Source organism: Triturus cristatus, chromosome 12 (genome assembly GCF_964204655.1).
Source record: "Triturus cristatus chromosome 12, aTriCri1.1, whole genome shotgun sequence".
In the NCBI taxonomy this organism is placed as follows: Eukaryota; Metazoa; Chordata; class Amphibia; order Caudata; family Salamandridae; genus Triturus; species Triturus cristatus.
Genome location: NC_140595.1, coordinates 604411647 through 604435216, shown reverse-complemented (window position 1 = coordinate 604435216; position 23570 = coordinate 604411647). Strand labels below are relative to the sequence as shown.

At 42.4% G+C, this 23570-nt stretch overlaps 1 protein-coding gene across 5 annotated transcripts in view; it reads left to right on the top strand.

Moving 5' to 3' along the window:
- Positions 1-23570, top strand: part of UTP4 (UTP4 small subunit processome component) — a 158367-nt gene that overhangs the window by 30125 nt on the left and 104672 nt on the right. For all 5 annotated transcript variants that reach the window (XM_085638684.1, XM_085638682.1, XM_085638683.1 and 2 more), the window contains exon 2: positions 2034-2249. In XM_085638684.1, the coding sequence (XP_085494810.1) occupies positions 2055-2249 (195 nt within the window). In that variant the 5' untranslated portion in view covers positions 2034-2054. The remainder of the gene's footprint in view (positions 1-2033; positions 2250-23570) is intronic.

Sequence of the window (23570 nt, the reverse complement as noted above, 5' to 3'; positions counted from 1 at the left end):
TTTATCTAAATCTTTAAAATTGCATATCCCCTGTACTAATTGGATGTTGATAGTTTTGGTGTCAAATCATTTATTTAAATTTTACTCTATTTTTCTAAATTGGTGTGGGATTTTTCTTGTGTTGTATTAACGTTATTACTGTTTGTGTGCTGCATAAATATTTTCATATTGACATTAAGTTAAGCCTGTCTGCATTTGTGCCAAGCTACCAGAGGGTTAAGCTCCGGTTAATTTGGGTTATGCTTGTGTTTCACCCTGACCAGAATTGTGGTTGTTGCTGGAGTATGGTTTCACCCCCCCTCAACCAGTAACGCAATTTCCTACACATAAGCATCCAAAATGGATCCCACTGACTTTAGTACTCCGACTCTCATACATAGTGTTACTTCCACAGTACTACACGCATACACACACTTACACATGATATTCACACTGAATGTCAGCGCAAGGTTCTGGGGTACGCACAGCAGTAGTATTTACATATGATTTGTCAGTAGATCACACTTTAATTGGCATAGATAAAAAGGAGTGGTTACACTAAGAATTCGCAAAGGATGGTACGATGTCCTCACTTCATTATGTACTACATACCAGACAGGGACCGTCTTCTTCTGTCAACTGTGAGGGAATGCATGATGTTCCACTCCAGGTCACAGGATAGTACTTGAACCTCTTATTGTCAGGCACAGGGCTAGACATCTGCACAAACACTAGGTTTGCATGATGCCAGGGACCAAATAAAAGTCAGGATACCCGATTCACATGCATTCAATCTCTCACGGCAAGGGCACATGCCTGTGTACCCTGCAGGAGACATTTCTGTTCCAAACCCGTCATTTTAAAGTGTTAGCCTTTGTACCTTTTTGGCTATTAATAAAGTTGGAGTAATAGTAATGTAGTTCTCTTTTTTTTTTATACTTGTCTTTCCGTTCTAGACATTTTTTTTTTATATTTTGAAAGCAATCAAGTGGACATGGGCTCTGAAAAATACCCACAAGGGCTGCGTGAAATGACAAAAGATGCAGCTTCGATACAGCTGCTTATTTGGGTCTCTAAAAATTTTGCAACACAGTCGTAGCATGCACAGAATAGGAAGAGGACGTCTGCTACACAAACAACAAGGGGATGGAGAGAATGCTTAAATTAATCTCAGACTGGGATGTGGTGTGAGCAATTACCAGTAGCTTTTATTTTTCAATCACTTTGCCACTCTAGACGTAGTTCAGCCATGTGGAAATCGTCTTACTCCTGCTTCAATAGGAACGGTCACAAATAACCCTCAAACTATCCTTCTCTCCCACCCCTCGTCCCTACCACCACCCTGCCAAGACAGGAAGAACAGCAACCCCAGACCTACTTGGACTCATCTTTGAGGTCAAGCTTAAGAGCATATGACCTGAACTACCCAGAATTACTCTATTGATTCAACCTATCAGAAATAACCAGTTGCTATTTCACACTCACAAGGGTTACTTGAAAGGTTATAATATCCACCGCCTTCCTGTGGAGCATCCCAGTAGGGAAAACCCTTGACATACAAACAACAACACTCACTCTGAACTGAGGCATGAAACCTCAGTCTACCTCTATGCATCTAGCGTGCCAAGAGGCCAAACATGTTTTAAACACTGTGCTATTTAAAAACCCTATAACATAACCCATGTTGTTAGTCAATTTTTATATTAAATGTCTTCAAGGTTTTACTGACAATCTGGATCTGATATCTTAATACATTGTTTGTTAATGGAATGCACTATTTCCAAACTTTATCTATAGAAAAGGCCAGATACTGAAAACATTTGATTAGTTCTATCAAAAAATCTTTTAATTATGTTCTACATTGCTCCTACATTTCTAGAGTATTTGTTGTGTGGTTGTGAAGAATGCTTGCAGTGCTGTTATCCATGATGTTGGTGTGTGTTTGTGTGTAGCAATGAAACTGTTATTAAAAAGAAAAAAAAAATTCACAGTGCAAAGCTAAACTGTCACTCATTTATTAATCTTTTTTTGTGTCTGGTTTTCATCTAACAAAGGATGCCCAGAACCACTGTTGGATGCTTTCCATATATGGTCCATATCCACAACTAGGGATGGGTGAGTTCAAAGTTCACCGGGTGCGCTTCTTCGACTACCTGCCTTCAGGAATCCGCTGTGTAGCCTACAACGTACCATTGGACCGCTTGGCAGTTTCGCGTAATGATGGGTCGGTAGAGATTTATAACTTCTCTGCTAACTACTTTCAAGAAAAGGTAAATTACTTAATTTTGTGTTGTTTGTGTTATGGTTTTAGTGTATTTTATTGAACAAATAATCTTTCAAACTGGGCTTCATATTAACATTTTGCCGCAGAAGCCAATGTCTCCCAAGCTTAAGGTTGTAGATGACAAACCATATTTAGGAGCTAATATTCTGATTAATGACCATAAAAACTGAACAAATAAAATCAGGCAAAATAACATTTAAATTAGTTAACTTCTATTATTACATTTTGCAATATATCAAAAAGAGGTATATCATGCAAAGAGTCCAGGTATTCCCTTGCTAGTGGACTGGGACTTGCTCTAGCAATCCCAATGTCCTCTTCTAGAGTGTGGTGTGGTAGAGCAGCCTTAGGTTTATTAGAGGGGAGTGTTAGCTATTCACAAATGCACACAATAGTCAATAAGGAGTTCCACACCAATTTATACAAATAGCACATATCTTTATATATATTTAGGCACCAGAAGCAATTCGTTCAGGTAAGTACGTTTTTCAAGAGAAATGCTTTTATATTTAAAAAGTCGACACAGTGCAATTTTCAGAAGCTGCAATGTTATCCTATGGGAGGAAAAGCAAGTGCGGCATTCAGGTACAGTACAGTGACTTACAGGACCAGTTGTCAGCATTTAAGGTGGGTGATGGGCAAGGGCCAAGGCAGCACCAGCAGAACACCACCAATGGGCTTGGGCAGCCGGGTGCAGGGGTGTAAAAAAGCATCTGGTGCCCAATGGTACTTAATGGAGATTGGTCACGGCGTAAAGAGGCTGCAGGCTTTGACTGGTTGGCCAATCGAGCTGAACCAACAGGGGGCCTCAGGATGCTCGGGGGACGTAGGGACACCTGTGGTCCTCTTCTCCACGGGCAATGGGCGACTGGTGCAGAGGTGTCCTTAGGCATTGTGTTTTTCTGACAAGTAGCAGTCACGATAGAGGGGACCTGCGTGCAGAGACTGCAGGCAATATCTGATAGTTCACCAGGGGTGAAACCACAGTGGACTCAGTCTCTGGATGGCTAGGGGACCACGGTGGCACCATTTGCCCACTTCAACTCCGGCTTGGAGTGACCGGTGAAGTGGTGTCCTAAGGCATCGGGTTTTTGGAGTCACAAAGTCCTCTCAGGGGTCTTTGGGTGCCTGCAGGGTGCAGGGCAGCAAGTCCACCATTTCACGGGAGGTCTTGGTCCTGGGTGAAGTGCTGGCAGGTTTTCCGGGATTTGGGGACTCAGCAGCTGCAGGACAAGTCGTATTTTGGCGCAATTGTCCAAGTCAGCCAGCAGGATTGGCGCCAAGTCAGATGCTGGTCTTCTGTTCTTGCAGTTGCGACTTTCCATGTGTAACATTTTTCTATCAGGTCTGCAGGATCTAATTTTCTAGTGCCATGAGCTCGCCGAAATACTGAATTTATTGGGGCGTTAGGGGAGTATAGAGTGGTGGCTAATGACCCTTTGGGTCACTACGCCTCCTACATGGCCACTCCCTATGGGAAGTGGGCACAACTCTGTCCCAGAATTCCTACGTTTGCTGTCACAAAGATGGCCACTGCTGAAAAGTTGTATCTACCTCAGATTGGCCACCTTAGGGGTGCTACTAGCTTTGGGGTGGCACGCCTACCTGGCTAGCTAATTTTCCCACCTGTCCAGGTGCCAAAGGGTTCTGGACAAATGGGGTCAGCTTCCTCTACTGTTCGGGGACCCAGACTCACATTTCAAAGGCATTCGCTTCTTTGAAGCTCCCCTACCCTGGTATTCTAATCAGCAGGTCATCCTGTGGGAGGGGGTATTATCACCCTCCTCCTAAGCAGGCTTTGTTTCTGACCTCCTGAGAGCAAATGCTCTCACCCTTTGTAGTGTAGTTCCTATTTCCCGTATAGGCTCTGCGCATTGGAATAATATACACTATAGTTTTTGCATAGGACTAAGGTTAGTATGCTCCTATCGAGTACATTAAACTTAATTACTTGTGTGTGCCAGCTAACTCAGAGGTCACTTGAAACTTCTCGAATAAACAAGAAGGAATTTGTTTCTCTGACAACCGCATAAACATTATAATAATCAAACTGGAGGGAGAAGGAAGAGCTTCTGATCCACTCAGCTTCCTTTTCTCAAGTATCCAAAAATCAATGGGAGAGTGGATCACTAGTCCCAAATGAACCAGGGTGTGCAAAGGCAGTACAAAGTGCTGTTAAGAAACCCTCAATCACGTTATACAGAGATCGGTATTAGCGGTATATTTTCATTCTCCGCTTCGTTATTTGTAACGTGACCGCATCATCATCGGGTTACTGTAATGCTTCCTCCACCCGGAGGACGTACCACTGGTTGTATTGGTAGTGATCGTGGAAAAAAAGGGGTGAATTCTAGTGAGGTGACAGGTGGTGAAAAAGTATATATAAAGTTTAAAAATCCCGTAGAGCCAGTAAAAAATCTTTAATTGCACTGGATGCAGGAAGTTATAATACGTCTTCAATGTGCACTCGAAGGCTAATTAGGGCCCTGTGCACTGTAAAAAGGTGTCCATAAAAAAGGTCGACATGTTTCAGCCCTGAAAATGCCCCGGAGGGTCAAGTGGGCTTTCTTCAGGACCTAAACGGTGAAGAAGACCCTAGTATTCAGAAGGTCTTCCAGTGAGGGGAGGGAGGTTGATTGGTCCCAAGTGTATCTGTTCAATTGAACCTATAGTTGTCGTTCCGAACAGAAAGGGTAGGGAAGAGGGTAGAGGGAATAACAGACCTTGTTAAAACTGTAAAAGTCATCAATAGAATACAAATATTGTTGGTTATTCTCAGACATTTTTGATAAGTGTTTGCAACCACTACAAAATGGCAATTCTTTTTTTATATAAAAAAGTGAGTAACTGTGAATATCCTCACTATATGTGGCAAAATTCGTCCCTCCTTTCAGCAAGAGTAAGAGAACACACATTCCATCTTGTCATACAAAAGTAGAAAACACTTATATCGATGGCATTACTAAGTGATGAACATAGTCACCATAAGTCAAATGTCCCATAGTTTTGTATTTTGGGCGAGTTAAAACAGCGACAGCAGAAATCTTTTAAGGTTACGTTTTGGGTTCTAGATCAAGAGAGGTGTAGATCTTGTCGTAAAGGAGACAAATAGTGCCTCGACAGGAGTAGGAGCACACATATTGCATCTTGTCATACACGCGCAAACACACTTATGTCAATGGCATTACTAAGTGTTGAAATTTGTTACCGTGAGCCAGATGTCCCGAGGCCTTGTTAGTGAATGGTAGAAAGGCCGGTGGAACAGGTGGCAATTTGACTAACAATTAAGAGTACTTTATTAGGCCACGGAATTAGTCACGCGCAGGATTTTAAGAGGGGGAGCACAATGACGCGGCACACAAATGAAATATTCGTATCTGTATCCCGTTATCGCTGGCTACAGCGGGTGTAATTGGGGCGGTCGCTCACGCTCTTAGAAAGGAGAAAAAAGGTTGAAGGAGAAAGGAAAGGTTCGTCAAATACTTGACAAAGTAATACGTTACGGTTACGATGTCAGCTTCCATCCTTCTGACCTCTTCGGCGCGGAACAGTCGTTCTGTGCTGACTCTGCCCTCGATGACCCGGTACTACTTTGAGTGCCTGTGTAGTGAAGTTATAGGAAGGCAGAGGGGGCATAGATACAAACAAAGGACTAATGGTGGAAAATAATACTTCCGGAGGGAGAAGGAGGAGATTGTTCACCCCGAATTAGTATTAATATGTTGCAATGTGCACAATCTCATGAGTCAGTTAGTGGTAAAACAAGTTTAAAGAGGCAAGTCGTTGTTATAAGGGTAACAGATAACCACGTTATTATACTCAAAGAAAATAGAATATTTAGATGAAGTGAGGCATATCTGTTACATTGCAATGCAATAACGGTATCTCAAGTAGGATGGTTTTGTGATAGCTGGTCATGAATATGGCAGATTGTGTTGGCTGTGCAAGGCAAGGAGCTAGATTAAAAACAAAATGAATTACTTGATCAGATTCAAGAGATCAACAAGGGAAAATTTAGAGAAAGTAATCCGGGTTATTGGTAATTTTACATTAAGTTGTGAACAGAGCGTCTCTTACGGCAGAGTACAATGTCTGTATGTAGTACTCATAAATGGAAGGCAGTACGGTGATTAAGTGCACATCAAATATTAGTTTCTCCTGATTAATGTTTTACCAATTAGACCTCATGTATAGATTGTGTCTGTATCGTGTGTGCACATTGTCAATAAAGTTTGTTGTGATGAAGTTTCATTGTTTCATGGCGCTCAGCCATGGTATGTTGTCGTTCAGACCCTGTATATGTGTTCGGAGCCGGTGAACCCATCTTTGTTCTTTCTCGAACAACACTTTATCAGCATTGTTGTTCTTGATGGTTAGAGTTTCCAAAATTACCCATCGTAGATCGTTGACAGTGTGTCCTTTCTCCAGGTAGTGGTTGCTCATCTTGGTAGTGCTTTTCTTGCACTTGATGTTGCTACGGTGTTCGCAAAGTCTTTGTTTTACTTTTCTGCACGTCATTCCAATATAGCGTAATCCGCATGGACAAGTAATCATGTAGACGACATGGGTGGTGTTGCAGTTGGTGTGGGATCTAATTGTCCATTTTAAATTGGGTAACAGTTGTAAAGTTTTTGTTGTCATTGTTAAATGGCAAACGGAGCACGACCCACATGGCAAGTGTCCCGTAACGGACGTGTTGTGCCAGAGTTCCTGTTGGACCAAGACGGCTAGTTTTTCCAGAGGTCTTGTATGTACAAGTAGGTCCTTCAGATTCTTGGTCCTTTTGTTTGAGAACCTAGGTTTTGGCCATTTGAGGGATCCTGAGGTAAGGATTCTCCAGTTCTTATTGATGATTTTCTTAACGTCATTTGTCACTGTGCTGTAAGTACTTACGCAGGTCATCAAATCTGTTGTTGGTTCCTTAATCGTGGTGCCTAGGAGGGTCTCTCTATGTTGGTTCCTTGCCCTCTTCTGACATCTTTTGATGATGTTCGTGGGATAATCCCTGATACGTAGTTTATCACCGAGTTCCTTCGCTTGACTTTTGTAGTCTTGGATGTTGCTACAATTCCGTCTTAGTCTAAGGAACTGTCCGTAAGGAAGGTTTTCCCTCATTGGGCGTGGATGGAAGCTTTTGTATGACAGAAGGCTGTTTTTGGCCGTTGGTTTGAAGTAGGTCTTTGTCTGTATTCTGTCACCTTCAATAAAGATTGTGACGTCCAGAAAGTCCAGTTTGTTTGAATTCGCTGTGTATGTGAACTTCAAACACTCATCTCTGGTGTTAAGCCATTGATGGAATTCACCCAGATTCTTATCATCTCCTTCCCATATTAGGAGAACGTCGTCTATGTAACGTTTCCAGAAGACGATGCGGCTCAGGAAGGGGTTGGAGGGGTCATGGATGTGAGTGGCCTCAAAATCACTTACGTAGAGCCCCGCTACGCTCTGCGCAAAGGTACTCCCCATGGAAGTACCATGGCACGGTTTGTACATGATTTTATTGTACTCAAAGTGATTCTCTGTAAGTGCTAGTCTACAACATTCGAGGGTAGCATGTTGTGTCTGTGAGATCTCAATGAATGCCGTCATCCGGATCGGTAGCCTCTGGGGACAACACAGAGCATGGGCCGTTATCAGGTCGAGCAGAGTATCGATATTCGTTGGCATGACTGATGGGAGTGTTACAGATGTCTAGCATGCATTCTTCACCGCAAAGCAGGCAGCGTAGAACGGGTAAGATGCAATCTTGCCAGATTGGTCTGTACGACAGAAACCATGTGGTATTTAGTTCTCGTGAGGTAAACCCAATAGTTGCACTATGCGCTCACGACACTTCCTTTCCAGGAGACCATTCTCCAAGGTGCTGGGAGTGACGCTGGTGGTTTGGCTTGCCAAAGCGTAGCAGTAGGAATAAAAAAAGTATTCCTGCAACGAGTGCTAGAATTGGCGGCAGACCACCAAACACTGAGTGCATGAAGTTTGGAATAATTCCGAGGACTGCTTGAAACGGTGTTAACAGTCCTGAACATATGGTCTTAAATACATGCACAATACCGCTCGTATCAGACATGTTTAAGATGCGTCCCAACATTTCTGTGAAATGTGTAGGGCAATTTGTCCTTAGCAGAACCCGTATCTCAGCCGAAGTCCCTGCGACTTGTAGATCATAGGTTTCTTTGGCCGAGGTCAAAGGCACGGTTTGTTGTAAAAGAATGACTTTTATTCTGCTTAAAGTATCAATTCGTATAGAAGAGATGTTCAGTGAAGGCCATAAAGGCGACTCCCTGACTTTGTCTATTTGGGGGAACAAGACTTGCATACAGCAAGTGACCCTGGAAGTAACAGTTACTAGATATGGGATACCTGGCAACATGCCACAACAGCTCTGATCATTCAACATGAGGTAACTTCCATTTGAAAGTTGTCCAAACATTGGCTTAATCACAGCAGCTGGTGAACCTTGCAGGTGGCAGGATAAATTTGCAGTGGAACCGCTACAGGCCCCGTGTAAACTAATATTCCGACATATGAGTGAACCGCTTAGTGCATTTTCACAGTGTGTACTGCTAATAAACATTTCACGCCCCCCACTCCAACATCTGTGTGTGTAAGGTAAATCCCAGGATGTCCTGATGTATTCTTTACCCAACCTTTCATATTTGCCTACTGGCATGTGTTTAAGGCAATACTGAAAATGGAAAGTTGTAACAGGCAGAGTTATTTTGCCATGAATGATCCATTCTGTAGCTGGTTTTTCGGCTACCGTAAATGGCAATTTTTCCAGTTTTTCAATGCTCAGCATTGTATACTTTGCTCCCCTTTGTGCCAGTTCGATCTGTTTATCAGTGAGATTGTAATCCGAAAACAGAGAAGACGTGTTGATGAAATGCCAAGGCACATAGCCTGCATGCAAGTTTTGTAGCGTCCAGCCTAATAACAGATTAGAACGTAATTGAGACTGGCCATGACGCAGCAGGACCAAATCTTGCTCCACAATGTCTATAGCCGAGGATACAATGTTGCCCAATGAATATATCCTGGATGACAGTCGTTAACCCATTGTCAACCACAGCGAGCGATTTCTCTAAATTAATACAATCATTTTCTCGTATTCTTTCTGCAGCGTCTGCTTGGGTAACCTTCCATATTTCATTATAAGCAGCATAGATGCCGGCATATATGAAACGTTTTTGACGCGGTTTTCTTGGACCTAGCAAGAATTCCCTAAGGTTTGCGTCTTCTTTAAGTAAAGATGAGTGTTGTTTCACATCCTTTAGTGTAGATGTCTGCAGCCAATCAAGGCATAGTTATACTACAATGTATGCTGTTACTACCCCTGGATGCTGTCTTTGAACATATAGTGGGTCTGGCCTATTGATTGTTAAACCTTGCATCTTGTCCAGGAATCTTTCTTGACAGATGTTTGTGTCTGTGGGCCAGAGCAACCATTTTTCCCATTCAGGATCTGATCTGTTGTTTTGTAAAATTGTATGTACGTCGACCACCCCCTGTGTAGTGCTATTACTTGCAGGTGCAGGTATGGACGGTGTGTTCATGTCTTTGATCTTGGCTAACCCAAGGCAAGAAGTTTGTTGGACAGTGTCATTCAAAAACATTATCTGCTGTGGGATGGAGCAGAATCTAAACAAAGCTCTATCCCCTGTACTTGCCAATCTTTGGTACCCCAGACCGATTTTGTCGATTGTGTTTTTCCAAAACTCAAAAACCTATCTAGACAGTTGGGCAACAAAGGCTGCAGAATGAATCTGTTTGGTATTTGTTAACATATTTTCTCGTTCCTGTTTGGTTCACATTTTTAAAGTAAAACATTTCTGGATTGGAGGTATTGTACCCTGAAAAATATGGAAACTTAATTTCAAACATTTTTGAGCTACCCCTTAGTGGTGTAGGACAATGTTCCCATTGGTTATACATAAATACATTTCTAGGTGTTGCAGATGTATGCAAGAAACGATGACTATAGTGGTTATAACAAAAAAGCTGTTCATAGTCTGTTGAACCCTCTTAGTTTTCATGGTCAGAGAATGCAGGAGACCTTTCTAGTTATTAACAGTCTCAAAGTCCCAATCATCAGAATTAGGTACTGGAGGTAATAAAGTCACTTAATGATATCTTAAATAAGTGTGGAATCTTCAAAAGTTCAGACGGACCGAATATATCATAATCCGTTTTGGCCCAAACTATACCATCTTGTATAGGAACGGCGGTGATGTTCACTGCTGACAAGTCTCTTGCTTCACGATGGGATGATTTGTGTGGTTTCAAAAGTAAGTTCACATTTTTACTTTCTGTGTCAGTGAATATATCTCCCGTTTATCAGCATGCTCAGAGTCATTACTAAAGCTAGCCAATGCAGAAAGAAAAATATTCCAGAAATAATCCATAGTTCAATCCATGGTGAAACCAGATAAGTCTTTTTCACGTGATGAAAGAATCCTTGTGCTTGTTTTTTGAAAGTTTTTTTGGCTGGCGTCGTTTCAGGTTCCCTGGGATCCTCAGAAAACGTATCAAAGTTAATGAAATGGCCAGAGGCAGTTCTGTCAATCGTTGATATTGCATCAGGATTCGTTGAAATCGCTGGAACCAGTGGATCACTTGCTACGTTGGTGTAGACCGGTGTATCAGGACGAACTGTTATTTGGGTTTCAAGAGGAACGAGTTCCATAGCATTGTTGCTTAGTCCTTCATTTCTTACTGTTGGATTCTCAATGGTGATGAGACTTTCAGTTTGAACCTCTTGGATAGTAGCTAGAGGAGTGTGTCTGCTACTTTGTCGGAGTCCACAAGGCCTACTGCTTAGTATTGGCCATATAGTGTGGTTTGATGAGGTCAACGGACACCAATCTTTTCTCCTTTTTACCAGCAAGGTGTGGCAGAAGTACTGTTCTTGATCCGTGGATTGCTAGTACAGGTACCGGTTGTCTGTAAGAAGTTCCAAATTCCTTCTTGTCCGCGATCTTCTCTCTGACTAGATCCCCAAGCTTTGGGATCCAGACAGGCCTTGCTGGAACGGCTGGATTTTCCCCAGTGGTGGTCGGCTTCAGGAACACGTTACTTTGTTTCGATCTTAGTTCATTTAAGTCAAACGATCTTTGATATCAAATGGTTTATTTTCCACCACTGTGCCTTTACATTCGAGATCAGGAACCCACACTCTTGTCCCAAATAGGACCTCATATGGAGTGCCCCCCCCCCCATAAAGATGTTTGACCCACCCATCACCCAAACCTAATACTCTAGCTGTTATAGACCGCTTTATGTTCCGGTTTTTGCTTTCCACAACAGAATTTCCCTCAGGATGGAATGGAGAGGAGTACCGCAATGCAACTCCCAAACTGCCATGGCTTCTTTGTAAGCCCGAGAGCTAAACGCAGGGCCCTGGTCAGTGTAGCGTGCCTATTGCGTATGTGCCAATAAAGACTCTCAAATCTTTTATAACAGTTCGAGCGTCAGCCGAGCGCTGAGGCCACATCCATAGGAACCTTGATTTAGTATTTGTGGGATTGCATTTGCCCAAAAGGACGCCTGCGCGTAGTTAGTCTAATGCTGTCTAACAATGGTGTCTGTGCTGGGCAGGCTACTTCATAGTCTGGTAGCGTTCTGCACTGCGATTTCTATTGGAGTCTATGCAGTTATTGATGAAGATGTGAATCAGTGTATTCTTTCCAGGCCACCAGTACATCTATTTTTAATGTTAATATGGTTTTAGAGATCCCCTGATGTGACAGACCCTCTCCCAGATGTGCTTCATAAATCAAAGCTGCGCTACGTTCCATGTTTGGAATTACCCTATCCCCCACTCCAGGGATTCGAGGAAACGAAACGTTGTTCGCATCAATTAGATACAAGTATTTGAGTGGAAACCTTTTAGGTAATGCTGCACCACTGCCTTTGCTTGAACGATTGACAGCCAACAATATCTCACTGTCTATTTTCGTTTTTGAACAAGTGATCGCAGCTACGGAAGCCGTTTGCACATCCCCCTTTGCGGCTTCGTCAGCCAATGAATTCCCTGCAACGTGAACACCATCACGTTGATGACTCAGCATGTGTATCACGTGAGTGTTTTGTCGTCCGTTTCGCAACTGAACTTCTTGTTCCCAAAGCGTTTTATGCTTGATTGTGCCAGCTTTTGCATCTTTGAAACCATTTTGAAGCCAATTCTGTAAATATTCCTTGTATGATTGAACACAGTAAAAAGAATCGCACACTATAAGTGTGGGGAATTCGCGATCCTTATTTTCAAGTGCCAATTTGAATGCTTGTAGTTCAGCTCGCTGAGCTGTACAATCTCCTAGAGATTGTGTTTTAGTGACCATTGGTCGGAATTTACCATTGCTCATATGACCTTAAACGATCGCGCAGTCTGCACTGTAAGCTTGCTTACTATCCGTAACGGGTTGTGCTGATCCGTCAGCATAAATGATAAATTCATACTGGTCAAGAGGGAGAATCTCAATAGGCAGAGGACATTCATGTTCGTATTGCAGGAATGCTTGGGTTTTTAAATTAGGATCAAAAATCTATTCAACATTTGTTGCAGCAAGAGAATTAACCCATTGTATCCATCTTGGATGTAAAGCTTTTGCATTTGGAATGCTCACTTTTGTAACTGCCTCTAAGGTTGGTACTGGAGTTGCGACAATAATGCGTTTCCCCTGAGGTAAAGCTCTTTCTTTTGCTACAGAGGTTTGAACTGCTGTCAGAATTTTTTCTGTCAAAGTGAATCGCATTTCCGCTTGTGTATACAAATGTGATTTGTATGTAATTGGTACCTTTTCACCTTCATTAAAGGTTAAGTAGGTGAATCCGCATTGACCCGAAATTATTCGGATCACTAAATTGCGTGTATTTACGCGTGTTTGTAAGTGATTTGTTGCTAACGTGTCAGCTTGAAGTGAACGCAGGATTTCTGTGTGTTCCTGTGTCCAATCTTTGTTTTTGAAATCAGGTTTGATTAATTCGTAGAGAGGTTTAACCCTTTCTGCGTAATTTAGAATGTAAGTTCTTCCAAAATTCATGAAACCTAGAATCAACTGTAAGTTTTTCAGAGTTTTTGGAGGTTGGAGCAGAGTACACTTTTCTAAAAAGTTAGCTGCCAGGCTTTTGCCTTCACTTGAAAGGTCATATCCTAGAAATAGGACATTGAGATTGGCAAATCTTGATTTTTTTAAGATTGAATTTGTAGCCCTCAAAGGCAAAGCCCAGTATAATGGTATTTACCCTGTGCAAGTGCCTATCCAGGTCATCGTCTGTCAGATAGATATCATCGACATATGACAATGCCTGGCCATCATAAATTTGTAGTGCCTCTGTTACTCTTGCTGAGAATAACCCCGGCCTGTTCTTGAACCCTTGTGGGAGTCGACAAAAGTGACGCTGGGTCCCCAATATTGAGAAAGCTGTCAAGTACCTACTGTCAGGTGCTATGTTTTGACAAAAGAAACCATTTGAAATATCCAATGTGGTTTTATATTTTTTACGCACAATATTATTCATTAGTGCTGTACTGTGTGCATTTTGTACTGCAAAAGTTTTAGAACAAGTGTTCAGGTGTCTGTATTCCAAAACTAGATGATGTGTTGTCTGGTTTGGAAACAGGAAACAAAGGATTGTTTATTGATGAGGTGCATGTTTCAATCGCCCCTTTGTATTCAAGTTGATCTAAGATCTCCCTGACCTGGTTTTTAGCTTATTGTTTAATTGGGTACCGTCTTTGTGCAGTAGGTTGACATTTTAATTGGATTTTATGGTGAGGTGAGTCCTCATCCCATCCTACATGATTTTTTTAGGTCTCGCCTGGCGATCGCGTAAGCGATCGCTCAGCGAGACTTATGTAGGGGCTTCAGAAAATGCTCCCAAAGGCTTCCCAGGCGGATCGGGTGGCGATTACGCGCACAACCACGCGCATTCCATTTGCCACCAGCTACTTCCTGGGCGTGCGCCGCCTCACGCATTCAGAGAGATTTAGTAAGGGGCACAAGACCTTAGAAATGCGGTTTATGGCCAGTGCATGTGAGGCATTCAAGCGCGAAGCTGGCATCGGACTTGAAAGCAGCAGACTGCTTTCGCCAGCGCGCGCTCGGCCTCACTTCCTGCATCCCCTCTTACAACAATTAACTTTCGTTATAACTCACACCCCATATGCTTGTTCCCTCCCACCCTTCCTTTGATGTCCGCTTTTCTTGTTGTCTACAAACCACGCCACACACTGCTGCACGCCGCACACTGCTGCACGCCGCACACTGCTGCACGCCGCACACTGCTGCACACTGTACACTGCTGCACGCCGCACACTGCTACACGAAACACTGCTGCACGCCACACACTGCTGCACGCCGCACAATGCTACACGAAACACTGGTGCATGCCGCACACTGGTGTATGCCGCACACTGCTGCACGCCGCACACTGCTGCACGCCGCACACTGCTTTTATGCGAGTTTATGCTACTGACATTGTAAATGACAATGCCTTTTATTTGTTTTAAAACCAAAACATAAATAAAAGGCACTGTAATTTTACAATGCCAATAGCTCAAACTCTTATAAATGCGAGACCTATTGCATTGCAAATGCTTGTTGTATAATGCTGGGGCCTGGGCAACTGCCCATTTCCTGGCATAAGTATATTTTAAACTTATAGGAACATGTTTGGAGAAGGCTGGCATAATAATGTCTTCGCCATATGGGCACTCCCTGACAAATTTTGGTGGCCAGTGTTGTTCTGCTAGAAGTATGTCATAACCCCTTGAAAGTTTTTCCCAAGATAGTGCTTTCACTTTTCTTGGTATGTCTCCCTCCATCCGGAGTGTTATTTCATGTAACTTTTGTGGAGAACTAACCCTGGTGTCTACAGACTCCACTGTGATGTACTCCTTCAAGTCCACTATCTCCAGAAGTTCCTTCAGGTTCTGGCGAGCTATTGTTACTTCTGCTGCACTGTCCAGCATTGTCTGAGCCCATTCTCCGTTCTTGAGTTGTGTTCTCAGAATTCTCTGCATGTCTGATCTTCAGACCTGCTACCTTTTTCTTAGTGAATTGAGGTTTTGGTTTGTTTTTCTGAACGTGTTGATCGTCTCTGGACTTCACGCGTTCGTCTTTGTGATCTGACAGTCCTCTTCTTTCGGATGTCTGCGAAGATGTCTGAAAGGTACGAGAGGAACGTGTATCAGTATCTTGATACCTGTCTGTTTTTTTTCAAATTATCCCTATTCCTGAGGTTATACCTCCTGTCAGAGGGCTCCTTTTGAAGAGACCTACCTCGGGATTGAGAAAGTTTCTCTTTTGAATGTTTATTTTCCCACTTCTTTTTAGAAGATGTAGGGTTGTGTTTAATTGAATTCTTTCCAGGACCCTCAGACAGTTGTGGTTTAACCGGTTTACCACCCAAACTGTCTCTGCCTAATTCTTCATAGGATTTTTCTAGTATTTTGGGTAGTTCATGTTTATGATCTGTGACATCCAATTCCCTTAATTTTTAGCAGATCACCACTGCTGCTGCCTCCCCTTTAATATTAGATATTATTGTTGAGACCTGGTCGAAGTTCTTTAGTAATTTCATACCTAGATTGAGAGCACGCTCTGCCCCGTATTCATTTTGAATTTGTTTCAGGGCATCGGGTATTACCGCAATAGACGGAACACCATGTGTTTTAGTATAGATGGCAGCAAAGACTGTGCCCCAAGTGGTGCAGTCTTCCAGATGTGGTGTGATCCCCATTGGGAAACAGATTGTTAAGATTCTGTGTTTCTCATAAGGGCTAGTATTAGGAAGTACTGCTTCGATTTGAGTAATTTTTTGAGCTATCCAGAATGGAATTTATTCGCGTTTTGTGGGTATTTTACCCATGACTGCGTGGAAAGTCTGTGGAGTAATTTTTAGTGTATTCCCCTGATGAGGGGTTTGATTTGGAATGGTTATTGATGGTTGGACTGTTAAAGTCCGCATTACATATTGTACTAACTGTCTGTAAATTTTTATTAACTCTAAGTTGAGTGAGTAATTCATCGTCTGACATTGCTTCAATGTCAGGATGAGGTGTGTAGCCGGCTAAAATCGGCCATGTTGCTTCTGGTCTACCTAGTGGACAGAGCCTGGTTATGTGGTTGGAATGTTTTAGGGCGCCTTTAAACCATAGCTGATGCTCCTGGTATGTGAGTGGAATTTCAATATCCTCGAAGGGAATGTATTCCTCAAGTGGTTCATCTTCTTTGAAGTAGTGAAACACATGTTACTGGATTTGATTCTGGGAATGTAATCCATGAATAGAATACCTCTGTCTGAAAAGATTCATGTGCCTCTATCACAAAAACTGCTCTACCATCTCTTGGTGTTAGGCCATGTTTTATAAGTTTTAGAGTGATGGTTCTCCTTAAGTTTGGAGGGATGTTTATAACACCCTCATCGGTTTAATTTAAACCTGTAGTATTAATAGCTGTTGCGACTTGATCAGCCGCAGCCTCTGTATCCCCGTTATGGGACATTTGTTTAATGAAAAATGTAGAACAAGTTTCAAGGAAACAAAGATAAGATGCACAATATTTTGGAACACTGTATCCTTCAACCTTGAACAAACCAAACAGCTAATACATAGGATTCTCGGCCTACTCAGCTATGGCGGATATTAACCCTACCCACTCCAGACGTCTTATGGAGTATTATGAGTAGGGGTCTCTGAGAAAAGTATGACCAAGTTACTTCAGTATCTAGCGTTAAATTAGTGCCTTACCAAACGTTGGGCGCCATGTAGTGTAGTTCCTATTTCCCTTATGGGCTCTGTGCATTGGAATAATATACACTATAGTTTTTGCATAGGACTAAGGTCAGTATGCTCCTATTGAGTACATTAAACTTAATTACTTGTGTGTGCCAGCTAACTCAGAGGTCACTAGAAACTTCTCGAATGAACAAGAAGGGATTAGTTTCTGACAACCGCATAAACATGACAACTTTGTTTCCCTTAGAATTGGAATGCGTCTCAGAATCGTGGAAACAATAGATAACAGTTTCACTCAGTCAATCGTGCATGCTTAGTTTCTTCAGGGTTTTGAGCTTTTACAATCATTAGACAGTAAGCAAAATATAATATGCACAGCGTTAGTAGGTGGAAGAAATAATACTGCAATAGTGTTGTCTTTTAGCTATGACATATATTCATATATACATACATAAATAACACAGGTTAAAAGTGAATACTCGTCTGATGCTTCTAAATAGTTCTACCCCAGTGTTCCTAACCTAAGTGCAGTACGAGGTAAGAGTTGGTGCTGTTTTCTATAGTATGGTATATACTAAGTTTGTATGCCAAGAGTCCCTCTAGGTTCTAGTCAGCTGCATACCTTTAGAATGAGAGAGGTGGGAATCTCTTTCCGGTTCTCAAACTCTAACACCCCGCGAAGGGAGTTAGAACACTGGAAGCTGGATTCTCTGCGAGCAGGGATGACAGCGTCTGGTCAGTGCGTCAGGCCGGGGATATGGTCTCTTCCGAACTTGCCGTGGCAAACCGTGCAGTCAAGTTGTGCCTAGCCGTGCCGTGGTTTGCCATGGCAAGGGAAGGTATATTTTTTACCTGGGAGGTGCTTAGGAATGCTAGCATTGACGTAAAGTCGGGCAGAGGAAGCCATCATGGATGAACCCCTAAGGAATAGTTGTTCATGCATAATAGATGAGTTCTTGGAGAAATCAATAATCCTAGCTAGGGAAAGTCCCGATGGCTTAAGGGTCTGGTTTTCTAAGAACTCGTTGTGACGTGGGATGGACGGATATAGGTGACCATGCCTGTATTTGGATAGCATAGCAAATGCCTAAATAAGGACTGGGTTTCTGTGTCCAAATAAGGGCAATGCGAATTGTGCCTATAACAGGACATGATTTAGGGAATCCTATGTGCGGGCATCTAGATCAAAACACAACACCTTGGGGGTCATACACTCGTCTCTGGTGGCAGGCTGGCATAAACCAGTCATCCAACATACCAGGGGCTGGTAGGTTTTCAGGGGGCACCTCAAGGTGCCCACTGGGTGCATTAATAAATCCAACACTGGAATCAGTGTAGGTTTCTTAATATAACATGTTTGATACCAAACATCCCTACCGTCAGTGAAGCCATCATTTAGCTGGGAAACTCATTTTCACAAGTGTCTGTGTTCACTTGCACTGGCAATAATGGAACTGACCTGCACAGGGGCATATCTGCTCATGCAGGTATGCCCTCACAGGTAATATTAAGCACCCTTCTTTAGGGCTGTAAGGCCTGCTGTAGTGTGACTTACAAGGGATGTGCGTCATGTCATATTTTCACTTTTGTCTGCACCAAAACACGCAGCCTGCAGTGGCAGTCTGGCATGATGTGTTTGTTAAGGGGTCCTTTAGGGTGGCCTCATTCTTGCTGCAGCACTGAGAGACCTTTCTTTAGTACTTCATGCCCTAGGTCCCAGGGGTACCATTTACTAGGGACTTGCAGAGAGTGCTGAAGGTATTGCCAATTGGGGGAAACAATTGTACCGTTTTGGTAAATAGATCATAGCGACTGGATTTTTCGAGTTCTGTTGTATACTGAACTATTTACTGTCCTGCCATGCCATGGTTCTTGAATTATATTTGTTCCGTTAGGTGTCCCTTTCCAGCAGTGCGGCTCCTGCCTGGGCCCCTTACTTAAGTGTAACCGAACGAAGACGTGCCATTTTTTATTCTGACTTCCAAGGAGCCCCTTATTGCACTAGTAACTTAAGTGAACAAGACCTATATCTGATAAGAGGGCTGCCTAGCATGGGGTGCCTGAGATAGCTTGGTAGCGTTCCTCTCAGTGTACATTTTTGTTTTTTGTTTTTACTCAGTTCTACTGTCTTGAACTGTGTCCGGTCTCACTGTGGCTGTTTGCCCCCTTATTAAAACTGCTCAAAAAGAGGGTGATGTATTACAAAGTGTAAATAAAATCTAATTGCACAAGCCCATCACCATGAAAGCCTATTGGACACATTTCTGCATTTAGAAGGCACAGTTGGTGCCATTGTGTAAGTGATTTTCAAACAAGGGCACCTACAGATTGTCAAAAATGAGCAGCAACCGCTTTATTTATGGTTCAACCTGTAAACTAATGGGAGACATGTTTTTGTGCTACTTCTAACTGTGCCACATCTTGCACACATCTATGAAAATAATTGTCCACCTAACTTTGATCTTGCCACGTTTTTGTGCAGATAAGTTGGTCAAGGGTATTTTGTGGCTGATTGTCATGTGAGTTGTCGAATTGAAATGTGAATTCGAGTTTGATTATTTTTACATCCATAGCTATCTTGAAGCTGAAGTCATTACAAAATATATTCCTGCAGGTGGCAGCATGAATGCAAACTGATCCGACCCTGTCCTACCAGTCCCTTCTCCCATCTGGGAAGGCCTGGTATACTCAGGAGGTGTGAAAATGGCAGCATAACAAAAAGTTTGGATTTTGGACCCAGGATTTGCAGTCCATGCACCCAGCATACACATAATTGGCCATCCCATCACACTTAAAGTGGCGTTAAAAAAACTTTGAACATAAAATGTATTTATAAATGTCATAAACCATGGCTTCTGTCCACAAAAGACACAAAAATTAAAGTATGTATGTGATTTGTACGACTACGGCATGATTGCGAGCTATACTCTGTTGACCCTGCCGATTAACTTACTGAGCATGCCCTCTGTCCAGTGTCTACAGGTAACACTACAGGCCATGTCTTGTGGTCATTCAGACTGCCCACATAGCATTTCCAAAGGACATGCCCTGTTCCCAATACCCAAAAGGCATGCTTGCAGACCATGACCTGCAGAAACATAACTATTTTTAATTATCATGGTGAACCAAAGTGGCTTAATTCTTACACTTTGTAAGCCCTTCCCCACTTTTTGTTCTTAATCAGTAACATTGCCTCCTTTTTCCTCGAATCCTTCTATCTTATGTGCTAATTTGTATAGCTTGTTTCTGCACTCTAATGTAGTCTCAAAGTACTGTAGATGACCGGGTGTTTTAGAGACCGAATGAATATCTGTCAAAAAGGAAAAGCATGGGGACAAAAAGGAATAATCCTTGTTGTTAGCGTGGTTCGTCCGTAAATGGTGGTATCTCGCTGCAGGGCTCAAAAAATCATAAACATTTTACCACACTTGCAGGTCTAGTGACTTCAATTATCTACTCGACCTAACGGTCATGTAGTTGACCCGTAAACTTGCCTCAAATTGTGTGATCCTTGGCAAATATTTTACCTTCTGCGCCACTACCTACTCCGCGTTTGCACGAGGAGCACTAATTTGGCCAGTTACAGCATGACATGAAATGTAGCATACAACAATTGTGTAGTTGCAATCCTTATAACCTCTTGGGAAACCAAACCATCTAGTCGCTGCTACTTAGGTGTGGTACGCAACCTACAGCCATAGACTTTAAGCCACCACTCCTCCCTTCACCATAGCTCCCGGCTGTTGTCCAAATAACTTCCTGATTGGGCTCATCTTAACTCTATATACATTCTGTTCACTCTGCTTGTATTGTCCCCTCGGGTGTCTCAAGAGTCCCTGCTCGACCCATTTCAGGAAATATGCAGGGAAATGGATGCAGAGAGGTGTTATGCACTTATAGTGGGACTCTTAACTGGCCGACCGATATTAATAGGCAGCATTTATGCACCAAACACTGAGCAAGGGAAATTCTGGCATTACCTGTCGAGGGTCCTTGCCCAGTACACCACATCGCCATGGATTCTAGGAGGGGATTACAATTGCGTACTCGACATATCTAAGGATAGATCTCCTTCCATGAGTAGGAAAACAGCATTAGAGACTATTTCTCCGGAAACGCCTATATGGCATCCTCCAGGATGATAGAATGGGACACCTTCAAAGTCGTCGCTAGAGGGGCCTGCATCTAACAGTTAGCAGGGGTCCGCGTAACCCTAGAACGTAACATGCAAGCGACAGAGCGTAGATTGGCAGCTCTGACCAAAGCCACAGCAGACACCGGTTCGGTGTCGCCGACACAAGTTGCGGAGGTGAAGCCCATGTGCGAGGAATGCAATGGGTGACTAAGTATATTGCAATATTGTGTTTAGATACAAATAAGCAGCTTGACTTGATAGAGTGGTCATTTAGGTTACATGTACTAGAAGGCATGGGTCTACAACGTAAAATAATTTCATGTATGAAATTATTGTAAAAGTCAAGAATAGCAAGAATCAGTAATAATAGGTTAATGTCCTATCCCTTATTTTGAAACTGGTGCATTAGAAAGGGGTGCCAGCTTTTGTTCACTTTCATGGTTGAGCATCTGACCTACTAGCTCAGTCCCACTACTTAGGGTCTTTCTCTGGAAAGACAGAATTTAATTATAGGCCAATAATATTTGTTGTATATCGCAGCTAGATGAGTCAATTAAGCTAATTCAATGCATCTTTAAAATATATAGTTGATTCTGTGGATTTGAGCTCAGTTTGGCTAAGTCTGGTGAATACCCTATTCATGGTCTGAGTCCATCGCTGCAGTCGGACTCTCCCTTTTTAATCACGACATAAGGTTTTAAATATCTGAGCTTATGTATTACTACAGATGAGGAGTGATTCTATGAGCATAACTTTCAAAGTCTGGTGACGCGTATTCACTTGGAAGCGTCACAATTGGGATACACCAAATAGCTCTGCTAGTAAATACCGCATTATAAAACTTATTGAACTCCCTAGATTTTTATTTCTTTGCTGAATGTACCCTTCAGGCCCCCTGAAGGGATTTTATGATCTTTCCTGTCGGAGGGCTGTGCTCTACTATTGCTCTGAATACACTTTCTAGAAAGGTACATTGAGCATATAATGGTTTGATATCCCTTCTGAATATACATAAGTACCACCTGGCTTCACCATTGGTGGTGATCAATGAATGGACTCTGTGGTCACTAGAGAACCATTGTTAAGGATGAACAAAACCATTCTGAGAAATGGTTATCTCTGTTTTATATACAGTGGAAAACATACTTCCTCCATTAAGATGGTCAGATGAACCTGGAAGATGGGCACAAACAAAACTGAATAGAAAGGAAAGTTTATGAAAAACACCCATTTGTGGGTAGCGAAAGTTGGGTAGGTGGTTAGCAATCCCAAAGTATTGAGTGAATGGGACCCAATGGGTATAAGAATAATACCGGATGTATGGCAGGGGTGTGGAATTCCTATAGCCCGACTCCCAGGACTTATTGTTTGGGGCCAAGTACGACAAGTTTTCATGTTTATTTTGTCCTTGAGCAAGTAAGCCCAACCCCCCCACAGCACTAATCCCTTGGCTGCCAGTTTACGGTACCACATTATAGATCAGGGCATTGTCTGCAGTTGAGGTAATATTTATGTCCATATGTTAATGCTGTTCGAACTTGTATTTATGGTTCATTATTACAAAGCCTTTCTGATTAGGGTGAGTGCTCCGAGGTAACATACGCTCGGACTGGACTATTGACAGTGGTTCCAGTGTAAAAATGCGTACACACGTTTGAAAAGTTTAGCAATATGAGGTTACGTACAGTGCTCTCAGAATGCTATCTGATTAGATGCAAATATCTGCAGAAGCTTAAAAGCAAAATTCAGGATCCTTTGCTTTCCAAATAGTGTTCACAAAAAGGGCAACTAGGAAAAACAAGTTTCGCTAAACTGCTGTGAAATTGTAGGTTAAATTTCTGTGAAGCATAATTTAGTAAAATGTATTGATGCATGCTAGTATGTCCAAACAGTATTCGTAATGGAAAATCAGTGCAACCAGTTTCAACAAGATAATAGGAAATATGTAAATAAACAAGAATTGGCAAAGTCAATAGGTCTGTTATTGCTGGTCAGCCTTCTGTTTTTGTCAATTCGCTTCTGGATAAGGTTTTTGTAAAACGTTGTGGGAGCTGCCCAGCCTCCACCATTATAACAAACATTGGCAAAAAGCAATAATATTTTTTGGATTCAAAAAGCACACATTGCCGCAGTAGTTCATGGCACTGAACAAAACGACTTTGCGTCCCGATGTACTCCTTGTGAAAGAGCGGAAGCCAGTCGATGGGTAGGTAGATAGTTATAGAATTTTTATATAAACTAATGTTCTTGGTTAACCACAGACCTAATTATGGTCCCAATTCTTAAAGAAAGTCACAAAGTCGCACCCAGGATATATGTCCTTGCATTTGTGCAGAATTACAGCTTTCATGAATTCACATGTATTTACAGAAGTAGGACAGGAAATCGTAGTCCTAGAAAATATTTGTGAACTGTTTTTAGCACGAGCAAAT